A 24,870-nucleotide genomic window follows, 5' to 3' on the forward strand; every position below is an offset into this window, starting at 1 on the left:
CAAGGAAAAACAGCACAGGTTTCTAAAGACAAGTAGGTAAGAGTCTGCCTCACCATTTCAGGACTTACACCTGAAAAACAAAAGCTCCAAGATACACAAAAAGAAAATGCTGCAGACTGTTCCTCTTATCCCAAGAGTGAGGGGTGTTCTGCAAAATTCACAACTACATTTTTAATATGGTTTTCAGGCAGAAATGCTTAAGAGGCATTAGTATGTCTTGTCTGCTTAATAACAGGCAGCGTATGAAGGAATCAGAGCCTTTTCTAAAACAAGATTTGTAAGTTATGCATCCTGTATGAGGTTTTAAAAAAGAAACACTCACGGAATGCCAATTCATGTTCAAGGACTGACTGCAGGCAGAATAATGATTAGAGATACTTTATTGTCTACTAATTACATTGATCACTGTTTTTCCACGTGCATGTCCCCCTTCCAACTTCAGAAAGGCCTCTGGAACTTCAGAAAATGAGAAGACTTCATCAATAACTGGTTGAATCTACAGAATAAAGAAAAAATGTCGCTGTATTAGGCATAGAGTATAAATTAATGTATCACCCTCACACTTAAAACTGTATGAAGAAGGGAGGGAGGTTTCTCTCTGGTACTTAGGACAGAACTTGCCATGTAGCCACTAGCTTTTAAGATTTTTCAGGGATACTTCTGCTGCTCTTTGCCCATGTTTTGAAACTCCTCTACTAGTACAATTTGGAGCCCTTATCTGGGGCCTCTCCCACTAATGTCACCACATAAGGCTCTAACTTCTACATCCTTTCAAAAACTGACACTATGGTTTAACTTTTTGTTGTCCACAATGATATACTTCCAGAAAATTATTTTTTTCCTCATATTTCTGTACTGGTTTTCTTGTTAAACTCAAGAATTCTCATAATATCAGATATTATAAAGATATCTACAAATCTGAAGCCTGTCTGCATCAGTACATGGCTCAGTACCCTCAAAAGACCACAAACAAAGTACAAAAAATTGTCCATCAATGCTTGTTGCTGAATCATTTAACGCCACTTGAAAATTCAGCCACTGTGTATTCCAGGAGGCATAAATCATTATTAAGTCCAGCTTGCATCAGCTGCTATTTTGACATTAATTTTGTAGAGTGGCCTTCTGGATTGTTTCAGATTCATTTCTAACAACAGAAAACTAATTATTCACCCTCCCCATTATTAACTAAGGAGCCTGAAATCCCTATAAGCATTTTCTTTGGATGCCATGCTGTACCAAAAGAAGCAGAAGAACTTTCAGCTCTTCTGAAAAATATTTGTCACTGCTGGTCCAAGGGAAGAGGTTTTTTCTACTGTCAAGTTCTGAGTCAGCATTCCAAATGCCAACAAATAATTTGTCTACAAGAGTACCTCTCACACCTCCTACCAAAGATCTGCCTACCCTGAGGTTGGTCCTTTACCTTGGATCCTGTAACACCAGCTCAGTGCATATCCTTGCACTGATGCACTGAACAGAATCCTCTTATCAGAGGGAAACAATGACCAGAACATGAGTCTGCAGCTAGTGCTTGCAGTGATGAAGATTTGAAGTACTAAAGATCCAAACAAACACACTATTTACAGTGCTAGAAGCAGATCCTTTTCACTTGTGTCAGGGAAAAAATATCTTCTGTATTTTCTTCATAGCATGCACCCTCTCTTGTTGAATAAGCCAGAACTGGTAATTTCTCTCTGCTGGCAGGACATGCTCGACAGAAAAGGAATACAGCAGCAATAAGGACACAGACAATGTGCAGCTTTGGAGTGGTGCTGCCTTCCAAAAAGCTGCCTTGCTTTTATCATATGACAAAGGGTTTTGCTTTCAGATGTGTTGCTTAGAAGGTGAGTGTGCAGCACTACCAAGGAAAGGTTTTCATACACACACTTTCCTAGCAACAGAGCTGACCACCCAGCACCCTCCCCAGCAGCACAACAAATGCTCTCTGATAGCTGTCCATGCTCAGGGAGGTCCTTTCCTTACATCTCCTAATTTCCTCTTCATTTATACACTGTGCCTTACCTTAACATCCACTCCTTGCACTTAAATAACTACTGGCTTTGCTTGTATACCAGTAATCCAAGACATCAGTACTCTAACTTGCATCACAGTATCACCTAATATCATCTGGATTTTCCTTTTTATTTTGTCAAGGCAAGCTTAGCCATAGTGTGAAACTTCACATGGCAGAAAATCAGGAATTAATGAACTCCCTCTAAAGAATGCATTAGAATTTGCAGACAAATCACTGTGACAGCAACTGTGCAAAAAAATAAAGTCACCAAATCACCAAGTGCCTCAAAGTTGCCATGCAGCGAGGTACAAGGCTTAGTAATTTATTTCCCTTGTTCTGCCTGGACAATGTCTGTAAAGCAAGCCCCAGCAAAGTGAGTAGCACCACATGGCAGAGGAGCCACAAAGATAGCCCAACTGTGGAAAAAATGTCGGGTATAAATGATCATGTTCAAGACAAACTCATGTCTGGTCAGCATTCAGCACAGAATGGAGATGTTGTCTTGGACATCAGCAAAGTCAGGGACGTGGACTCAAGGCAGCAAAACCACTGAATTAGACAATGGTTTGGGGTAAACTGAGCATCTGAGTGCAGCTGCAGCTGCTGTGACCATCAGGAGGAACGTGCTGCTGGTCAGTACTGAGTGTTTTGAGGAAGACCAACCCTTGCTTTCACAGCAGATGCTTGGGAAAACACAGTTCAGGAGCTTTGTTGAGTCAAGGACTTGTACAGTTCTTATTGTTAGTGGCAGTTGTGCACAAAGCTGTGCTTCAAGTAAGAGGGAAAAAAGAGATACAGAAATCCAGCCTGCTGGTGCATGGACAAAGATGACCCTGACAAGGCAACAGGCTAGGAGGAGAGGAAAAGTATTCAGGGAAGAAAGCAGAGCAGCAGCACAAGGGATGTGAAGTGCAAGCGAAAGGCAGAAGTTAATTTCAGACATGTGCAGCAACTGAGAAACCATGAACAAGACACTTCACAGTTATGCTAATCCACAGTCCCTTACTCTAGGTTGCAACTTTAACTCTGACAGAGTGAGGTATGTTACATCCTCAGCCTGCTGGGTAGAGTTTAAAACATTGCATTTGAAAAGTGGTGACACAGTGATTCAGAGGAGCCCTGAATTCAACCTCACAGTTCAAAACACCGTGTGTATTGCAGCCACCACATGCTCAAAGCCCATCTGCTACACTGATGTAACCTCTAGCTTCATTTAAATGCTGGCTTTAGGCAGTACTATAGAGAGACATGAATACCAAATTGATGATCCTGGCAATCTAGAGCATTAAACATTTTATCTGGCTGGCTGGACAGTCCCATTGTTTAAATAACCCTGAAAGGGCTGACCATGTTGCAGCACAGTGATTCACTCAGCCTTTACCATAATCCACTGACTAAGATAAAATTTCTTCCTGTGAACAGACAAACAAGTAGGGGAGCGTCTGCTGTTTGTTCAATGTGTGATACTAAATGGAGATTAACTGGATAATAAAAACATTGCCTATTTACAGACACGCATCAGTTCCTTGCCAGAGGACACCTATTTGTTCAGGGAAAAGGGATTAAACTAAAGTCTGGGAGAGAAAGGATTACACATACCCACATTGAAATGTTTATCTGAAAACAGATGGGGCCTGAAAGGTATTTTCTTCCTCTTCATTCTCTCCAATGCAGGACATACTATAGAAATGAATCTCAGGTCTCTTGCAATGAACTCATGTGTTTGGAAAAATAAAAAGAGTAATTGCTGATGCTGATTAAGGCTATCCTACACACATCACAGAGGCGTGTCCCAGCCACTCCAGCCCTGAATGCAGTGGGCAGTGAACAGCACTGGCAGGAGCTGACTGGTCAGCAGGAACGCACTCTGCTCATGGCACAGTCAGGCCCACCCCTGGAGGTCCCACCTTCTGTGATAGCAAGGACGCAGTTTTAGTTTAGGAGGGGACAAGTGAGAAAACATGAAAGGAATGGAGACGGCTTCGACCCTCATAGTAGCAACAAGTGACTCCAGTGAGCGTGGAGCTTTTTCCTGCCACTGGAGGGAGAGCGAGAGCCTCGAACGCCTCGGGAGAGCGACGAACGGAGCGCAGAAGGACAAAAGTGCCGTCTCAAAGGACAGTGACAGTGCACTGGCTCTCCTCCAGGTCTGCAAAGGATGGCCGTGTCACAGCTGCCGGGCAGCCTTGCAGGGAGAGTGCCTCCCCCCTTCCTCTGCTTGGTGAGGCTGCTCAGGCTCCCACACACCACCCTCCAGGAAAGGAACTCGGCATGCACAGAACAAAAGCTGGGATGTGCCCTCCCGAGGGCTTGCCGTAATGGAAAGACCTGCCTGCTGATCTGACTAGCTGAGTTCACAGACAAAGGCATCCTCCTCCAGAAATTACCACCGGGCCTAAGTGTGGTCCCTGAGCACAAATGCAGAGCTTTAGAGTCTCCTTGGGTGTTCAGTGAGTCTCTCATCAATGTCAACAAGAATTGTGAAGAGAAATCATTAAAAAGAACAGTCCTTGTCCTGGAACTAAAAAATTGGTTATCCACCTGTTACTTTATTGTCATCCTATGGGGAAAAAAGATGCTGTTTTGGGACACTCCTACTTTAGCTGAGCATCTTCTCTGCTGTACTCCTGTTCCATGCTCCTTGGATCCAAATCTCACTCCTTTCTTCATTCTTTCTTCCCCTTAAAAAGGCATCCAACAATGTATGCTGAGCCTCATACTGTTTGCCAACAAGGTCAACAAGGGCTAGGGTCAGCTCTCACTGAAGACAAAGAATGAAGTCCTCATCTTCTGCAACAGCTGGCTCTGGTCACATCTTGTACAGGTAGCTCTGCAACTGCACAGTACCAGCATAGAATTGCAGCATGGTTTGGGCTGGAAAGGACCTTTAAAGGCCATTCAGTCCAGCTTCCCCTGCCACAGGCAGAGACACCTTCCACTAGACCAGACTGCTCAGAGCCCCATCTTTGAATGTTTCATGAAAAGTTTTCCTTGCTGTGTTTTTTAATAACTTGTATTTCAGAGAATATGCACTTTCATCCATGAGGACATTAAAGGACAGCACATACATGATATTTCAGTCCCAAATACCTAAGAGAAGTAAAACTGAGCAAACAATACACCCATAACAAAAATGGTGCTGCAGTGGTGAAGACATGGGAATAGAAGGCAAGTGTTCCAGGGTCTCTAATCCCACAACCTCTTACCAACAACTGCATTATCAGGTCTTCCATGTTTGGTTAATAAGCCAAAGTACATTTTTTATATCAAATCTCTAACAGCAGCCCATAGGAACTCATATTTCATGTACAATTATTAAAATGCTAGCAGAAAAATCCCAGTTAAAAAGGCTATCAGGGTACAGTTCAGAGTGTAGAAAAGGCTTCAAAATGTCATTAGTTAATTAGCCCTGGCAGAACAGCTTCTACAGAACACAATAAAGAGCAGTAAGAAACTGGGATAAGCCCAGAACTGCAGTGTGTGCCAGCCTAGCCCAAGCTTACATCAGTAGAAATAAGGAAGATGCTGGGTTTAGTACTGGAGCATGCTAAAAAACTGTTAGCTAAAGGAAAGCACAATTAATCTCTTCTAGAATCCCTGGTAAGGCACATTCTTGGTAGTTATCCTGATATTTATGCTGGTAATTAAAGCAATCTGGGTCAATGTCACCATATACATAAGGCAGAACCAACTTTGGTACAGTTAAATATAAATACATATTTACATATGAAAGCATATAATATGTAGAGATTAGAAGATTAGTCCTGCATGATCCACATCTTCCCAGTCTCAGCAAACTAAACTCACAGCAGACAAGGGCTGCCTTGTGTGCACTTTACCCCTGCACTAGGCACAATTCCCTCCTACACCAGGAGGCCAGAGCTCAGAACACCAGGCCTGGCTTACCACACAATTTACAATTACATCAGGCTAAGGGAACACATCTGATTAAATGCCTGGTAGGTGATGATGCTTTTTTTCCATACCTCATTGTGGTGTAAGTGAATTTACATATTGAAACCCTATTTCCCCACAGTGTACAAAGTTTCCATTGGTGCCCTTCACAGATACTTTGTGATGTATCACACACACAGCTCAGCACATAGGCAAGCCACCAGGTCCTGGAGGGAAGGGAGCAGGTATGTTTTCATAAAAATCACAGCAGCTTGTTTTTGGTGGCTGTGACAAAATGCAGACAGAGCTTCTTTTTGGATGAGAAAGGGCTGAACAGAGCTTTTAGCAACCCCTCCTTGGTCAACATCTCTGTGCTCTAGCCAACCAACCTGGCAAACAAATGCTCTGCAACAGGAAAACACAAAATTAAAAGCAAAAAAAAAAAAAAAAAGGTACAAGCTTTGCAATTTAGCATGAAGAAAGATGGTCATCAGAACAAGCATGAGTGACTACAGGGAGTGGGAAGAAGGACTGATCTCTAGTTAATGGAGGCATTTAAGTGTAGAAACCCCTATACTTAGGTACCCTAGTGCCTTTTTTCAGAGAGACTAAAGCAGGTACCACACAAGGGCAACTTCTCAGGGATCTGAGGATACCTTAGCACAGTCATAAAGTCTGGAATTACTGTACAGAAGGCCACATCTATAGATGCCATGTTTGGAGAACATTCAAGGACTCAGTGTTACGTTCACTGTTTGATATTCATAGAGCTGAGAGAAATGCAACTATACTGCAATAAAGGCCAGGGGAAAAGCTATTTGCAGAACTGCAACAAGATGAATTGGAAGCAAATCAACACGCAGGTTAGGATACACAGTCCAGAAGCTGTGAAGACCTAATGGCCATCTAAACAACTCTCAGAACCCACAGCATGTCAAAGTGGATGACCATATCTATCCATTTGTGTTATTTACCTCCTGAATAGGGAAGACCAGGAACAGAAGACAATTAAAATACTCATTTTAGCAAGGTATCTCAGAGCAAATCACCAAAGGTGAATAAAGGGCATTAGCCCTCATTAGTAGACCAAGAAATTATGGTAGCAAAAGGTTATGTGATTTGTTTTGCACAAGAAAGCAACAGCAGGGCCAAAGAACAGTCAGAATCCTGCTCCCTAAACCACAGCAGCAGGTGCTGAGTCCAAAGCATCCAGTGCCTTCAGCAAAATGTATAATCAACACTACTCACAAATTACATTAATAAAGGCAGGCAGTTGTTCTTCCTAAGGGTGCCTGTGCTGGAACATCTATCTTAAAAGCAAATATCAGAGAGAATGAGCTATTCATTTCATGATTGGAGACTCTGACGTTTAGCCTTCCTTCTGCAAAAACAACTTTCACCCATCAGCCCATCTGATGCAACAACGCTCTGAAGGAAAGAGTATTAAATCACAAGAAACACTGCACACACACTTGTACTGCACTTAAATAGCACTGAATTAAAATGAAAATGCCATATTTCTGTTGGGCTGCATGTTAGCCCACATCCTATTATGGTCCTGCAGGAACACACAACACACTCAGTGCTCCTGCTTGTGTCACAAAGGAGTCTTCTGAGCCTGCTTTCCTCCACCAGGCTTTCAAATAGGCAAAGTAACTGCTCAGTTATGAGTTAGAGGCTTCTACCAAGCCTCCACCAAGCCTTAAATACTTACATGAATTTGGCCTATTTTCAGCAAGGACTATGTGACATGTCCTTAGGAGGAAAATGCTGGGTAAGCAGCAAAAACCAAAACTGTCAATGTTAAACCCACAACACTGACCACAAATACACCAAATTAATTCCTAACAAGCCTTTCAGTGATGATGCTTCACTGAGCAGTGTGCCAGCAGATCTGTGTCCTGAATTAAAGGTTCTGTTGATTTCAGCTGTCTTGAGATGAGAATTGTAATTCACCAGGAACATTCTACCATGGAAAGAGATACAGAGCTGACACGGGCTTTGTCAAATCATTTGGTGGATCTCACATTAACCAGTCCTTACTGGGTCACAATTAACTGCTGCAATTCAAACCACAACAGGGATTATTCTCCAGTAGTTTAGAAAATAGCCAGTCTCTCTAAAATTTGTCAAGGAAATACTGGGTTTTCTCCATGCCCATAATTGTTGTAGCAGCCTCCCAGCCCCTCAGTCTTGCAATAGTATTTTTGCAAGATGTCCATCTCAAGGCAGAGAAAACAGCCTGTAAACTGAAAATGGTTCTACAATTCCCAAAACTGACTGATGTGCAGGTAAATTACACAAGGAAAATTATTCTCTTTTCTTGTACTACCAACTCATCAAATCCTCTCCTTTGCTTCACCATTAAAAAAAGGCTGCTAAAAGAACTCCTCCTCAGAGCTGACATTTTGCAAATCTCTATTCCTTGCTGCAAAGATCATCCAGGTGAAAAGTAACTTTAAACAAAATTGCTTATTCTTCATTCACTGAAGGTTTGAGAATCCTTTTCCTTTCACAAAGGAAGATGATGAACTCATCAGAACTGAAAATCTCTGTTGGTGCAGAAGGACTGTAAGAAGAAACACTGTCAAATCAAAATTATCAGTAAATGTCTCAGAGATATGCTCTTCAACGCTTCACTTACTGTAACATCTCTTTAAACCATCATGTCTTTTTAATTTCTTACATTTAATCCCCTCATATAATTTATTCCTGAAAAAAGCCTCTCATTTTCAGCTTTCTAATTGCTTACTCATTTCATACAATCTCAAAATTAAAATGTCTTTAACAGAAAATACTTAAATGAAAAAAAACCCTGCATCACTCAAAAATATTCACTCAAAGGTAACAAGTTCAACCACATGAGCTCAGTTTGCTGGCTTCCCCAAGCTTCTTGAAACACTTCATTGCTTTCTGCTTTTTTTTATTTCTCCTTTATTCTTTCCTATCCAAACACAAACATTTCACTTACTTATAGAAAATTGTGGTACAATTTCTCCAGTGATTCTCTCCTGCCTTTTTTCCCAAACACCTACTCTCTTCTGAATGGATGGTCTGTCCTTTTACGAGAACTCTTGTGTCTAAACAAGAAAGGTCACAGTCTCATTAATATCTGTCTAAATGGAACCCAACTGATTCTTATAAAATCCCGATGACAGCTCACATGTTTACAACATTGCACAAAATAGAGTAAAATGCTGCTAGAATAATGACTCTGCAGACAAACAGTGTGACATTAGGGACCTGTTTTTGCACAGAGAATAAAAGACCAAGCAAACATCTTTGTCCTCATGATCATCTTACAGCCAGAGGTACATCAGGATGTCCATGTATGTCTGACGTGCGTTTCAAGTGGCATTGCAATTCACCTGGCCAGGTTATTGAGCACAGAACACTGATTAAGCCCTATCTCTATTGCATAAACAGCTGTTTCCCAAGAGGCTTTCATGAGCATAGTCTGCATTTGTTTTGCATACAAGGTAGAAGCAGAACACAAAACAAATTGCAACTGGCTGAGAACAGGACAAATGATAAGAACAAAGACAAGGGCATTTCTTTTTCTTAGACACTTTTAATTTAGCAGTGTGACTGAATGCAGGATGAGGACCTTCTACAGCTTCTTTCTTGACCACAGGATTTTGCCTACAGCACTGGACATAATGCCAAGCAGACAATTTTCTATTCTTAGCAGCAGCACTGAGGTGGCAAAACAGAAGCAATCAGGTCTTCAGTACAAGAACAGTTTATTGACTCTTTTCCAAACTCTGGAACATGTTGCATACCAAAAAAGGGGGATAAACACTTAGACTTTGAGAGATCTAAATTTTACTAATATGCACAAATTTTGAGCACAAGACGGCAGTTCACATGCTGGAATTACCAGCAGTCGTGACAGACTCTGCTTACTCTTCTGCTTATCTACCACATGGAAAGATTAACAGCAGTTATCCATATTCTCTACTCTTTGGTAATTTCATGTTGCCAAAATTCCCAAAGAGGACACTGCTAGGGCCTATATCACCACACAATCCAAAACATAACAAATCAACTGGTCACTCTCAAAATATATTTTGTAACAAGCTCATAAACCTGAAAAAATCACAAAAGCAGACTTAATCTGTCTTGGCTTTTCCCCCCAAGTCCACTAAGATTCCTCCTCCTCCTCCTCCTTCAGAAGCTTATGAATGCTCACAATATTCCAAGTCCCTGTGCTGAATTAGCACAAACACAGAACCTGCAGCACTGAAATAATGGAAAACAAGATTCTTGTCACCACTCTGCCAATGGAGATCATCTATTATCTGCAATAACCAGAATATTCTAGTTCTGTGCAAACCACAGACAGGATGCCCAACCATCCAGGCGAAGCAATTCTGCATATGCAGGTACACAGCCATCTTTATTCTGCCCAAATGAACCAAGTGAGACCTCTTAAAACATAGTTTTCATGTAGAGTTCATATTAAATTACTCCCACTGGCAAAAATAATCACTGGACATTACTCCTTGTAACTTTGTAAGCTTTGTGTTGTTAAAAAGTATGCTCAAGAAGGAGATAACAGAACAGTCTTAAGCATTATGAACTCCTGAATTCCTGGCAAAAGGCAGAAGTTAGAAATTGGAACAAGTTGATTTTTAACCAGTTTACCTAACCATGACTCTCATAACACTTTATTTCTCAACAGTGAAGTACACCATTTTTGAGCCCAAGCAGCATCTCTTTCAGCACAAGCACCCAAGTAACCAGTACTGACATACCTTTCCAGAATCAACCAGCTCTGCTATTTCATCCAAACTTGGGCCGCTCGGCATGAAAAACGCCCACCGATAATGGACTCCTTTAAGGAGATGCTGCAAGAAAGATGACAAATCTCTTAAAATACCATGAGAGCAAACTGAAATGGGAACTAAAATTAATGACAGAATCTCTGAAGAAGTAACTTTAAAAAAAAGACATGGAAATTATATGCTAGTGTCTGAAAGAAGTGGCACCTAAGCATGTGGATTAAATGTACAGACCAGGATGTTGTGTTACCACAATAGGATCAGGGTGAATTGTGTGTCTAATTGCACAAGTCAGCTAGTAGAGAAAAACAATTACCTTGTCTCTGCAGCTAGAAATAGCATTATTTGTTACATAAGAAAGAAATGGTGTTATATAGTGTTCATATACACTCAAAACAGGGGTGAAATAAACCCAGTAATGTGACATTTAGAACTGTCCCCTTCAGTATCAGTGACTTCATTTTCCACCATAATATCTGCCAAAGGCATCACTGTCCAGTGACAGATGGCAGCTCACATGAAAAGCATTTTGGGAAGATCTCACACACATAAGTCAAGAGCATCTCCTCTGAGTAAGTCATTACAGGAATAAAAGCCATCATCTGCCAAAGAGGTGATTTTTATATATGGCATAGGATCTTCTTCATCATGGAAACATGCACACTGAGAAATAATATTACATTATTTCTCCTTGCTTTTTCATCTTGTCTTTGGGCTTTCTTGAGAAGGTACTGCTGCAGGACTTAAAATCCCATTCAGCCAAGCCTTTGCAGGAATACTATAGCAACTGCTCAAAAAGCATTCATTTGGAGAGCAAGTACACAAGCATAGGGAAGAAAGAGAAAAGTTCTAAAAAGCCCCACTGATCTGGCCACCAGCAGAATGTTTTAAGATCCACTTATGAAAACTAGAAAAATCAGTATCACCATCTAGACACATGAACATGAAAGAGATGAAAGACTTCCCAGCCACCCTCCACCACGCTTATTACACTCTGGTGCTGGAACAGGATGAAGAGAATCAGTCACAGAACAATGTTCTGAGAGAAAGCCTGAGCAGCCTAAAGCAAGTAACAAAAGTGCCCCCACTGCAGTGAGGCAGGGATTTGCTGTGTTTACTGTGAAACCCTGGCTGTCAGCAGGACTCGCTAGGGAGGCCACATGGAAAAGGCCACAATGGAAAGCACAATAAGGAATCAAACTTCAAAGCTCCCCAAACTACTACATACACCCAGAAGCACCACCCCAACACATTTCAGTGAAAAAGAAAAGAAAAGAAAAGAAAAGAAAAGAAAAGAAAAGAAAAGAAAAGAAAAGAAAAGAAAAGAAAAGAAAAGAAAAGAAAAGAAAAGAAAAGAAAAGAAAAGAAAAGAAAAGAAAAGAAAAGAAAAGAAAAGAAAAGAAAAGAAAAGAAAAGAAAAGAAAAGAAAAGAAAAGAAAAGAAAAGGAGTATACTTAATGACATATGAGGACAATGCAACAGCTGCCTCTCCATGAGCTCTGACTGACATCCAAGCCACAGAAGCAGTCACTAAAGTACTACAAAATATCAAAGTACATAGGATTTTGTAAAATACCTTTAGAGTTTTGGAACCAACAGTGACTCCTGTTTGCAACATGCCATCAGCCACTCCAAGTCTGTCCATGTTGATCAGGAAAGGTGTCACTAAAGTAACATATGTTGCTCCTGACCATTTCTTCAAGAGATCTAATGCCCACTTCTCAGTGGATCCACCAACATTATCTAGGATAAAATCAAACCTGCAGACATACAAAGAACAGGTTTAAAATCTTGATATGGGAAAAATAACTTCACTGTAATTAAGCTAATTAATAGCAGAAATCAGCTATAGTTCACATTTTTACATGTCACTGCAAGACAAAAGCAAAAAGAAAAAAATCAGCCTGCAAGACAGCAGCAAGAAAGTCCAAAGACTTCAGAAAAGTCCCAGCTTAATGTACAACGGGATTCAAATTTACAGGTAATGCCTATTCACTGTGCAGCAGACACAGGCTATTTAGAAAGTACACTTAAACTCCAAAAAGCAAACTTAGATGCACAACTACATTCTGTACTTGCTTAAAGCCTTCTAGAGCTCTGTCTCTTCAGCCCTCCCACAGGGACTATTGGAACAGTCCTGAGGTCTAGCACTGAACAATATGATATGTACATGTAAAAACCAGTCTGGATTCATGCCCTCAACTAGGAACAGCTCTTGTACATGCTGTACTCAACAAAAGTCAGTTCCAGTGGCTAAAATTACGTAAACAAATTATTCTACTAACCCTTATTTCCTCACATCTTTTCCGTGACCTACTTCTCAGCTTCACTTCTCCAAGTTTTTTTTTTTTTGACCTCCTGATTTATTTAGGGGCCATTTTACCTCTCCTGACAGCTCTTTTCTTCACATCTACCTATTTAACATTAAACCTAACAATGCAAAGGAACTAAAACCTTCCCCCATGGAATGGGTATATGCAGCCTCTGGCAAAAAGCCACAGTTTCAGTGCTCCTTCTCATTATATCAGCATGTGAGCCTGCAAAGGCTGAATAGGGCAATAGGGAGCTATGCACCTGTTCTGTTAAATGCACAACTCATTCTCATCTGCAAATTTCCAGCAATCTCAGATTGCAATAGATATGTATATACACATATCTCTAATCTAAATAATCTACAAATATGAGAGAAAATACTTAATGCAAATTAAATAGAAAAGTCCTTATTTCTCTGGAACGATGGTTTTGCTGCCTGTCTTCCAAGGGTGTGATTTCATGTTTAAAGTTCTGTTCATGTAACAGCTGCCAACAAGAGAAGACCATGAAAACTAATGCTCCTGGAAAGAGTAGCTGACTGTGGGTTCTGAAGAGTCAGTACAACTGCAAAGGGAGGGAAGTAGGAACATCCCACTCAGTAGAGCTGACTGACCAGCCTAGCTGCATCATCAAACTGCACCCCAGGACACTGTTGTTGATGTCTCTTAGAAAGGGTCACTCACTAGAATGGGTCTTTAGCATTTAAAGTGTTCACAAAGGCAAATTTTGCCCCAACTGCAAAGTCCATCCTGCTGTACAGCCAGTGTCACTGCCCTCAGGCCTGCTGACAATAACACTATGGTTACAGGGCACGTGGCTTCTTAGCACAGTTACCAGGAAAATTCTTCCACAGATCAAACAGCTTCTGTTTCCTCTCACAGAAAGTTAGCCCAATCTAGCTAAAAAGAGCAGTGTAAATATCATATTCAAATACAAGTCACAGTAGACTACGTTTAAACAGATGGGAAGATGACAAAAGCAAAAAATACTTCTGTTCTAGAGAAAAATCCCAGGCTAGTTTAAACATAGCTGCTGTGACAAGATAAATGTGATTGTTTTTCAGAGGTAGCTGTAGCAGTTACAGAATAGAAATTTACTCCCAGTTGCACTGCACAGTGGCAAGTCACTGCTCCTTCATAATACAGTTCTTTCCTCTACAAGATCAAGTTTATATTTACCAGCTTCATTCAAGATTTCAGAGATTTATTTCAATTTATTCATGCATTGTATATTCTCCAAGATTCTTGGATGGAAGCTACAAAACTGTTCATATTACAGTCACTGAAGAGAAGCACATGGAAGTGAGCTTGTCTCCCAATTAACTGGCTTAGTGTTACAATGAAATCTGTGCTGGGCATACTCACTTGCAAACTGCATTCAAAAAGGTGAATTTACTTTACAACATAATGCTTTAGAAACTGGGAAAAATTTAGGGAGTTCTGATAGAGTCAAGCAATCAAAAAGCAGAAGGTCTGACCACCAACTCCTTCATTGTTGTCATTTTATTGCAGCGGCTCCATACTGTTGTTTCTTTATTACAAAAGTTGGTGTTTCTCATGGACTGCTCCTTTGAGCACTGCCCCTTTCTTCTTCACAAAGCAACCACCAACCCCAGTTCCCAGCTCAACCACCCAAAGAGGGGCTTTTATGGCACTCTTCTTCTCATTGGGTACAGCTGTGGCCTGGTCAAGTCAGGCCTGTTCCTAATCTTTGATAATTGGCCCAGCTGCAGCTCCTTAGGGGTAAGATTATTCTCTACACTATCTTTATTTTCTTATATTCTATCTCCCTACACTTTATCTCAGTATTAAAGCAACACAAACACTCACAAGGGTAATGTTTTAAGCTGCTCCTCCAGATTTCCAGATTTATAATCAATCACATCATCTGCTCCAAGCTTTTTCACCAGTGTGCTGGCATCATGAGAGCAAACTGCTGTCACGTGAGCATCCCAGGCCTTCATTAGCTAAAAACAAGTATAAAAAAAAAAGTCCAAACATTAAAATTTTGTGAAATATTGAGAACTACTTAAAAAGCCAGAATCTCATTATATTTATATAACAAATGAGCACCTTTAATGGGGACTGGGGAGACTGTTCCAATACAGGATAATTTGTCACAAATCCCACAGACAAAATAATGGCTCAAATTTATCAATATTTAAGGTGGTTGTAGGGAGGGAGGAGTTGATGTGAAGGAAAGAGTGTGGGCTTTTTTTAATGCCACTGAAAGATACCAGGTCTCATGAAAAATAAGGCTCTCAGTTTGCCATCTGTATGTTTAGTCTACCAGCTAAACATACACCAAGACATACTGTCCAAGTTGCCAATCAACCAAACTGGCACCAGATGTACCATTAGATATTATTAAATATGCCCTTTAAGTATTTAATATTACTGCAAACAGGTTAAGTACTAGTAAAAAGAAAAAGAAGGAAATCATGTCTGATTTATCCCAGGGACAATATCAGGTTATCTTCTACTCCAAAAGCTATAGCAAAGTAAAGGACTTTTGCTAGTTATTTATCTTTTTTAGCATCTCATTTTTTCATTCACAGTAACACTTTTTACCTTTATTCCAGGTTAATTAACTTAGTTTATCCAGGATTGATCAGTTACAAATTGTAACTAGTCAGTGGCTCGTCAGTCCTTCACAGTGAAAGTCACCTGCTTTATCATAGACCAGGCAAATAGCATACCACAAAAAATTCACTGTGCTTATGGCCTAGTAACACAGAAAGCAGTGATGTAATGACCCAACTTCTGTATTTTTTTATAATCTCAAGAGAAAGATTTTCAGCATGAGATGACAGTAATCGGAATCAAAACTCGCAAATTAACTGAGAACATGAAAGAGGATGTTCCACAACTAATGAAGCAACAAAAGAGCATGTTGACTTTCCAAAGTTTAGAGCTACTGAACAGACAGACAAAAGGGCAGCAGGCCCAAGACAGTGAGGGAAAGTAAATCTAAGCCTCTGTGCTTTACAGCCACTGCACACAAGATCCTGATGGCCTCTCACACCATTTGACCAGCTACAGCAGTTGTGGTAGGTGACATTCTCCATCAGATTTCCTACTCATACACCAAGTTCTGCTCAGAGAGTGCAGAGCTGAATGAAAGATATTGAGAACAGCCTATATATTTCAACTTACACCAATCAGAGATTTCCTATACCCAAATTGTGAAATGTGATCTTACACATAACTCCTTTCTTTGAAAGTCCCTGCTTTTTACTTTAAAATAATACAACATAATAAACTGAAAGCAATATATCTGAAAATACTTTACTTTTGGAAATATCAATCTTCTTGATCAGGCAGACTGATCTTGCTATTAATCTTGCTATATAGAGAGCTTGCTATTTCTCTATTTCTTTTCTCAATTCCACTTCTGTTATTTTTTTCGTGCTGAAATGCTTGAAGATTCATCCTGGGCATGCTGGATAATATTACCTGTACAGCAAATGTACCAACTCCTCCTGAAGCTCCTAATATTAATATTCTGTAAGAGAAAATTAAAATATATTTAATAGTTCTTTAAATAAACTCTGAAGTAACTATGTATTCTAATGTTTATTATACATCTCTGACACTGAATTATTTTTAGCAAAAGATTGGTTTTGTCATTCAATGTTATTCAAGAGTGGTTAACTGTTCTGATAGCCAAAAATGTGACTTGCTGATCATGTGTCCTGTGCCAAAAGCATTAGCTCAGCACAGCCAAAGAGACTTCCTTGGACATGCTTTCCCCTAAATTCAGGCAGTGGAGCTGTCAGGTAGTAGCACTTCTATCACTCAAAACCCCTGTACCTGTCCTCACTTCACCAAACATAATTGTTTCATTTGGGACAAAATCAATCAAGAGCCCTTCCTGTCTCCCAGAGTCCACTGTCACATCTCCTAAAGAAAAAAAATGCAATTCACCAGCATTTTACAAAAAATGATCCTATCTAAGAGAAAAAATAGTTTAGTATCACATTATTTAAGGAGAGTGCGAGCTGTAGAACATATGGAACATAATTTTCCCATATTGCATAATGTTTATCTAAAAGACAAAAATACAATGAAGTACCCTCACCACTAACAAGTTTAATTTTTATTAAATAAAGATGGGTGTATTTTTCTTTAGAAAAAAAGCAGAATTTTTCTAGTTCCTTCCAGTACATCTCAACAAGACCCTGTAAATGCCAGCTTGTGGGAACTGGCACACAAGCAACAAAATGAAAGAGTATATTGCCAAATTATTAGCAACTGAGAGTTCATTTTAACTGATAACCCAAAATTAAAAAAAAAATTAATACAAGTTAACTTGTGTGAGGACCTTACTGCTAGAAGTCTAATTGCTGTTCAAAAATTTAATCCAAATATTTTATTAAATAACTAAACATCAGAAAGTGAATTAGTAATAAAACCTTGCAGCTCAAGTTGCAAACAGTGCTTTGTTTTTGGATCCATTTGCTAATTCTAGGACAAAAAGAAGATCCAAGATGAAGTCCTGGCACAGGATTGGGGAACATCATGTTTCTCAGAGCTTCTGTTTGCCAGAAAAATCTCTGAATCTTCAGAAGCTGGTGAAATTCCTGTTTTAAATCTCACAGTAAAAGATGTTGAAGGAAATTGCTTTTTACAGTACAAAACTGTAGTATACAATCTGGAGTCTCAGTTTACAAAAGTTCTTTGAAGCAGCCTAAGAGACTTGGCTTTGGTCACACTATCCGTTTATAAAATGCTCCTTTTGTAAGTGATCAGATTCTGTTCCCTCCCATTTCACTGATCCAAGCTGCAAAATTCAGATTAAGAATATGAAACCACAATACCACAAAGCCTGCAGCTTTTAAATCTGCCAAAATGTACTTATCCTCAAAACCAGGCTTCTAACAACAGATGCCCAGAGCAACATGCATATTCCGATTTCAGTACACTCAAAAAGGCTCCAGGATCCTACACGCAAGATATTGGGTTAAACCCATATTTATCCTTAAAAAGGACAGTCACAATTAAATCCTTTCAAAAAAACCTTTTCAAACTGCCTTTACAATTTCACTCCTTAGTTAAAGGGCATTTCTTCCACTACATATTTGGAGGAAAGCTGCCATCCTAAAAAGTACAATTTGCTCAAAGGATTTTAGGTAACATTTTCAGTTTGGGGAGCAGCTTGGCTAGGACTTTTTTTTTCTCCTTCAATAAAAGCCCTTCAGGATTCCTTCAGGTAGAAATACTTTCCAGATTCTGTTTGTTCCTATGTTACATGGGCAATTTTCTATCACACCTTACAATTATTAAAACTCTCTCCACACACTGTGACTTCAAGAAAGCTCTTCATTTCTGAGACAAACCACATCTGCACAGGAGATCCACTGCAGCAGCCCAGCAGCACTGACAACAGCAGGACACACAAGTAAGAGGGGTGGTGTTTGAAGGTGCAGGACCTGTTAGGACAGTACTGAATGACAGATGGTGGCAAGTGCCAAAGCAGGAACAGTTTTGTTGCACTGCCTCAGGAAAACACAGCCAGGAGAAAAGACAACATAGAAACTACCTGTTTTCACTACAAGTGTGAGCTCAGGAGTAAACTAATATACAAGGGACCAAATTAACAAATCTGGCCTGGGCAGGGATCTAAGAGAACCAATTCTTTCAAAAGAACAAAAAGAACATTTGTAGCCCAGGCTTTCCTCCCTTCTGACAGAGGCACAACATTCACCAGGCCCTCCACGGGGCTCAGCAGCTCCAATGATCACAGGGAGCAGATCTCTCCAAATAAGCACACCATGAGATTTGAAAGGTTGGCCCATCTCCCTAGGCCCTGCTTGGAGTTATGGTGTGGTCAGAAATGAGCATCAGAGAGGCAGGACCTGTCTCAGCTGTGTGTGCCCCCCACCAGAACACATAGAGGGTGGGGAGTGGGTACAGATCAAGGACTAATATTTTCTCCAGATTATAAATAATTAAAAAAATTCAGTGGCTGAGTTCCATGCAAGATAACAATTGAATAAATGCAGTGATTTTATATAGTTGAAAAATTAATATATTGACTAGATATATCAACTTTATTTAGATACAAAATTATATTTCATTTAATTATGCCAACAAAATGTCCTCAAGAAATTTATTCCTGGATCAAGCAGCGTTTACCCTATCAAGAAGTTTTACAACCTACACTCAATTTGTACTTCTCAACAGATAAAATGATGACATAACATACAGACATTGAAAAAATATTTCCTTGGGGTATTAAACCATTCAAATTTTCACTGTAACCACATGAACCAGGAGTCTGTTTGGTAGCTTACATTAACAGAATCCAGCATCTCTGCCCAGCATACGTGAAAGTCTAAGATATTGCCTCTGTATTTACATAAAGACTTTTATTTAAAAGAAATGTAAGCACTTTGAATAACTTCTCAAACTGTCAGGTCTGTTTCTGTCACGCATTTTGTGAATACAGAAAGCAAGATATTGAATAGCTAGTGTTGAACAAACATATTTACTGAATATGAAAACTTTCTATTGAAACAGGTCAGTGGCACATATGAGAAGCTACAGGTGGCCACAGAGAACTTCAACACAACACAGTAATTTTGAACATTTAAGGACAGTAAGAACATTGAAGCTTCTACAAGAATATGGACGTTAATTAGAGTGGTATAGAATAAAGGCTATGGAAAAATGACTGGAATTGCAGGAGGGCTCACAAACAATGAGAGCACACTTCAGGAAACTTCTATGAACATAACCTCTGAAAGTATGTGCAGATGGAGCAGATAATCTGCCAGATCAATGCACAGCCAGACACTGGACCCACAGCAAGTGTTTCTGGTTAGCCCATGCTAACACCTCAAAAGAGGCAAAAAGAACAATAATATCCACCAACAGAAAAATATTGCTGCTTTTAAGATGTCTTAACATTGCACTAAAGCACCAGTGAAGGAGCTTTCATCAAGGAATACAGCTGCTCTGCCAAAATAAGACATTTTTGTGTGCATGTACACCCTTCTACATAGCTATTTACCTACAACTACAGGAGACAAAAAGACTGACACAAAATCACACATGTAGGTAACTTCTTACCAAATATATGATCTAAAGAAATTAGGAAATGCTGTTTAAACTGTTGTATTTTTAAATTATTGCCCTGAGGATTCATGGAATATAATTTTGCACAGCCTCTTCAATGCACTTTAAACACTTTCCTACAAGCACTATTTCAGGAGGAAAAAAGGTACCATCACATAAGTCATTCACTGCTGGTTTTACAGTTCAAAATTTATGGGTAGGAAATATAATATTTTTAAAGTACATTAAAATGGGTTTTTGCTGACAGAGTAATTAAAATTTTATTTGGAACATGAAAGTAAACATTAAATGTAAAGACACATTACAAATGCAGTTTCAATTTTACTGTCAACACTCCAAACACTTACCTGAAGATTGGAAAGAGAATTTAAACAAGGCTAGCCTATCAGTGTATCTTTAGGTCAATTCTATTTACATGTGAAAGTTAAGATAATAAAAACTCTAAATATTGAAAATTAAATGTAAGGTGATCTTATCTAGAATTTTATTACTAGCTGGAAGTTAATTTCAATGATGTCTCTTTGAAAGTGCTTTAAATTTTGCAATTTCATCTTCTCAAAACATTGTTTATCTTTACAAATAACAATTACTTATAATATTTTCATGATGAAGTTCACTGTGACACATGAATGACCACTCACTCTATTGTCTTCTAGAGATGCGGGTGAAGAATTTTAATCAATCTAGTGTTCTTTGCAATGTGTTGCATTACAAAGTATCAGCCAAGATTAGAAGAGGTCAGGCATCCAAGACTTCTGCTGCCCAGTAATTACTTCATGACCTAAACTTGTGATGCAGTACAGTAATTTTAACTACAGCTTTTCAACTCCCATAGTTTTACTTTTGTCCTTATTTCCATTCTGAAGATCTTGCTATCTATTTACTCAAACATCCAAAGGTCAAAATAACTGAAAATTTCAATTATCAGGAGAAAAATGGTATTTGCTCCAACCTTTCACTGCATTTTTTCTCATCTGCCACTGTCAGATCAACAGACTGATAAACAAAGTCAATTTTTCTCTTTGATTGGCTGCTCGTCTTGTATGTTCTCCCTTTCTTGTCTGCATTCCTGACCTCATCAAAGTTCTGGCCTGTGGGTCAAATAAGAGTCAGTCACCTGCTCCTTTTTCTCAAAAAGCTGGAAATCCAGTCTGTTCCAAATGGCCCACGCATGCAGGAAGTGAGTGAACCACATCTCTGTCCTTGAGAGGGCTTTTTGTGAGCTGCCAGTACAACTGAGAGGATATTACATTTGGCTAGCTGTCTTAACAGGCAGAAGGGCAAAGTCCATACAAATTCCTGGAGATAACATCCTCAAATTCTCTGTACAGCCCATACATTAGATATACATTGGATTGGAATCATAGAACAGCCTGGGTTGGATGGGACCTCAAAGATCATCTAGTTCTAAATGCCCTGCTGAGCACAGGGACCCCCTTCACTGGGGCAGGCTGCCCAGAGCTCCACCCAACCTGGCCTTAAGTATTTCCACTTGGGGATGTGAGGGCACCCACAACTTCTCTGGGTGGGCATTTTTTACCTCTATACAGGGATGTCACCTGAGCCTTCCTCTAAAGAAGCCTCTCTCAGCAGCTGTGTAGACAGAATCCATCATCCTCAGACAGCTGATCTTTATCAATGGTGTAACAGCCTTTATCACTGCTGGACATGTCTTACAAGCAGCTCATCAATACAAAAATGAAGAACTTAGTTTTGGCACCAGAACTGTTTACTTACCTTTTCCCACTACAGTTACTTTGGTTCAGTCCTCCCACTTGGTTCAGTGCAGACCATGCAGTGAGACCAACATATGGTAAGGCAGCAGCTTCTGTGTGACTGAGACACTTTGGCTTAAAAGATACCTGAAATAAAACCATAACTAAGTCACACAGCAGCTCCTTTGTGACAGTGAAATATTTTAAAAAGCTTCACTGAATTGCAGATTGTGTACTGCACATTTTCAGCCATTTCCAAACTAGCTGGAGTACAAATCAATCCAAGCACCAAGAAATAAAGTTACTTAGATACTGAAGAAGAAAAATGCCAGTCTTTACAACTTTGAGGTTTTGTTAGCCAGTTTTGGAAGTTTACCTCGTTTCCACTAGCTACTACAAACTCTGACAGAGTGCCTTGTTTCCATGGGGGAATTGCTGCCCACACCTAAAACCAAACAGAAAACAGCTATCAATTTTTGTAGCTTTGCACACAATTGTATGTACACAGAAGATTCCTTAGTTGAAGAAATCTTTTTTCTAATTCACAAAATGTCTTCACTGTTTATCAAAAACCAGTTTTAGCTTATTTTACACCAAAAAAAAAAAAATCACAAAACCGACTACATGAAGGACTGGAGGGCTATGTAAATAAATTGTACCATTGCATTGTGCATAAGACATAATTTTTCAACTCCCCCCAAACTACTCCCATGTCAGAAAAGCTCAGACTGGCAGGGTGAGGATGGTGCAGAATCAGGATTCGCTATGCTAAAACTGGTGAAATGTGAAAGCAACTGGTGAAGGTGAAAGCAAACAGTATCAGTATTTGTGTGGGCATCCATGAAGTGCTTCTTGGGTTAAGCCAAAGTTCCTACTCCAAGTTACTTAAGAAAAATAAAAACAAATCCCTTCTTGTTAGAGTTCTACCTTCAATTAAAAACAGTGGCACTTTGAGTGTGCACTTATAAACAAACAAATTCCACTCTTGCTACTGCTGCAATGGTCCAAAAACTAAAACCCAGAAGGGACATTAACTTGCAGAAGCAAGTCTCTGAAAGACCATGAGATCATGTTTTTCACAGAAAAAAATGAAGGGAAGAAAGTATTCTAGGAATTTACTGCCAGACAGGCCTTATTAAGAGTGCAACACCATTAAAAAAATAATTATGAGGAGAATGAATGCTGAACATCTCATAGCATATTTTAAGTGTACATTTTGAAAAAAAGAAATAAAATAAGAGATTGGTGGTATCACCTCATCACCAGGTTTGAAATAAGACACACCCAGTCCACATTCCATAACCACACCAGAGACATCTCGACCAAGAGTCAGAGGAAATTCAGTCTCGCCCGCTTTGAGTTTCAGGGGATCCCGCTTCATGTTTAACGCAGTTGCACCATAACCACCTGCAAAACATGGAATCAACCACAACACACCACACTGAGTGCTCATTTGTTAACTGTGCAATTCCAATGAGAAAGCATTGCCTATCCATAACGCGCCTAATTTCTGTTATAACTGAAGCATGCAAAAAATCTGCGATATTTCACACTTTCACAGATTTTAGAGATAAAGAGCAAGTGTAAAAAATAATAAGGCATATTGCCTAAGATGAGTAACCTGGACTTCTATTCAGTAAGCAACAGACAAACGCTGTGAAGTCTCAGAATTACCTATCTAATAACAGTGCTCAGCCTAAAAAGAGCCTGCATTTGGGCATGTATACCCACTCAAGTGTTTGGACAAGTCCACCTAGGGGCCCTATCATGCCACAAAGTGTCTTAAACAGGAATCCTCAGATAGGAAATGTCCCATCACTAAACCCCCACCTATATTCAAAGATTTTTAAAATTTCATTCATTAGAGACCCAAAACACAGATTACAGCTGTGGTTCCTGCAGATATATTCGCTTGTTCTACTGAATCTGATTCAATATGTAAGCACTTCTTCACTACAGGAAATACAAGATATTCTACTACCACAACTTCCTTCTAGTGTTTCAAACCCAGAAACTGAGGGGAAAAAACCTAAATACAAAGAGCCGGGCAGTGAAAGAGACAGATTTCCCGGGCGGGATGACAGCACGTATCCAGATGCCAATTTAGGATGGGCATGGCAATGAACACCACGGTTTGCCTTAGGTCACACATGCCGACTTGGCAGCAATTTGGACCACCAGCCCCATTCACCTCAAGGAGATGGGAAAATCCAGCATCACTTAAGGGGAATGCTGCGCCTTGGCCGGGCGTGTCTCGGTCAAGAGAGCAGCACCACAATCATTCAATTGGAAGTTCACCCTCTCAACACACACACGCACACTCTTGTCAGTGGCTTTTTGTATCGTTCTTCCCTGAGAACCTGAAAAAAGTGGAGTCGCCAAGAGGCGGCGGTTTTCCACAGGGCTCGGGGAAACACGTGTGTTGAGGCCAGGCCGGTGCCCTGGACACTGCCGGGCCACCCCTGGTCACTGCCGGGTCGGGCCAGGCCGGTGCCCTGGACGCTGCGGGGCCACCCCTGGTCACTGCCGGGCCATCCCTGGTCACTGCCGGGCCATCCCTGGACTCTGCCGGGCCATCCCTGGACTCTGCCGGGCCATCCCTGGACTCTGCCGGGCCAGGTCGCTGCTCTGGTCACTGCCGCTGCCCTGGCACCGCTCGGGCCGCCGGAGCCGCAGCCCCAGCACAGCCCCTGCCATCCCGGCACTTACTTCTCATGCTGAGGTCGATGGGGTTCAGGCTCGCAGCGTGAACCTTAATGATGACCTCGTTCGGGAAGTGTATGATGGGGAACATCATCTCCCTGGTGAAGCGCAGCACGTCGTTGCTGCCGTACCCGTCTATGACCCAGCTGGGCATGGCGATCCGCGCCCGCGGAGAGGCGCGGAACCCGCGGGTCGGTACCCGCCCGTTCGCCCAGCGCAGCGCCCGGCCGCCCGCCGCTCCCCACGACAGCATGGCCGGGGCAGTAGGGCCGGGCCGGGCCCCAGGTTCGCGATCGGGATGGCGATCGGGATCACGGTCGGGATAAGGATCGGGCCGGGTCGCTCCTTCGCCCCACAGCGCTCAGCCCGGC

The 24,870-nt window shown here is 40.6% G+C and overlaps 1 protein-coding gene across 2 annotated transcripts; it reads right to left on the bottom strand.

Moving 5' to 3' along the window:
• Positions 1-362: 362 nt before the first annotated feature.
• RTN4IP1 (reticulon 4 interacting protein 1) lies at positions 363-24,864 on the bottom strand. 2 transcript variants are annotated; one of them, XM_063153102.1, is made up of 9 exons: positions 24,506-24,863; positions 23,052-23,203; positions 22,173-22,241; positions 21,819-21,943; positions 16,458-16,506; positions 14,832-14,968; positions 12,266-12,449; positions 10,663-10,755; positions 363-496 (listed from the first exon to the last, which is right to left on the bottom strand). In XM_063153102.1, exons 1-9 carry the CDS (start codon positions 24,750-24,752, stop codon positions 380-382), a joined length of 1,173 nt encoding a protein of 390 aa, XP_063009172.1. In that variant the 5' UTR covers positions 24,753-24,863; the 3' UTR covers positions 363-379. The 2 variants fall into 2 exon arrangements, with proteins under 2 accessions (XP_063009172.1, XP_063009173.1); XM_063153103.1 differs by lacking the exon at positions 363-496 and adding an exon at positions 8,892-8,985 and having other exon boundaries at positions 24,506-24,864.
• Between the last annotated feature and the right edge of the window lie 6 nt (positions 24,865-24,870).

Source organism: Melospiza melodia, chromosome 3, assembly GCF_035770615.1.
Source record: "Melospiza melodia melodia isolate bMelMel2 chromosome 3, bMelMel2.pri, whole genome shotgun sequence".
Classification (NCBI taxonomy): Eukaryota; Metazoa; Chordata; class Aves; order Passeriformes; family Passerellidae; genus Melospiza; species Melospiza melodia.

What these genes read in the sequence shown, in the direction of transcription:
- RTN4IP1 (XM_063153102.1), bottom strand. Translation starts at nt 24,752, where the DNA reads ATGCTGTCGTGGGGAGCGGCGGGCGGCCGGGCGCTGCGCTGGGCGAAC. An exon ending in TAGTAGCTAGTGGAAACGAG is followed by an intron (nt 21,944 to 22,172) that starts GTAAACTTCCAA and finishes GTTTTATTTCAG; the next exon opens with GTATCTTTTAAGCCAAAGTG. An exon ending in CAGCTTAAAACATTACCCTT is followed by an intron (nt 12,450 to 14,831) that starts GTGAGTGTTTGT and finishes GTATGTCTGCAG; the next exon opens with GTTTGATTTTATCCTAGATA.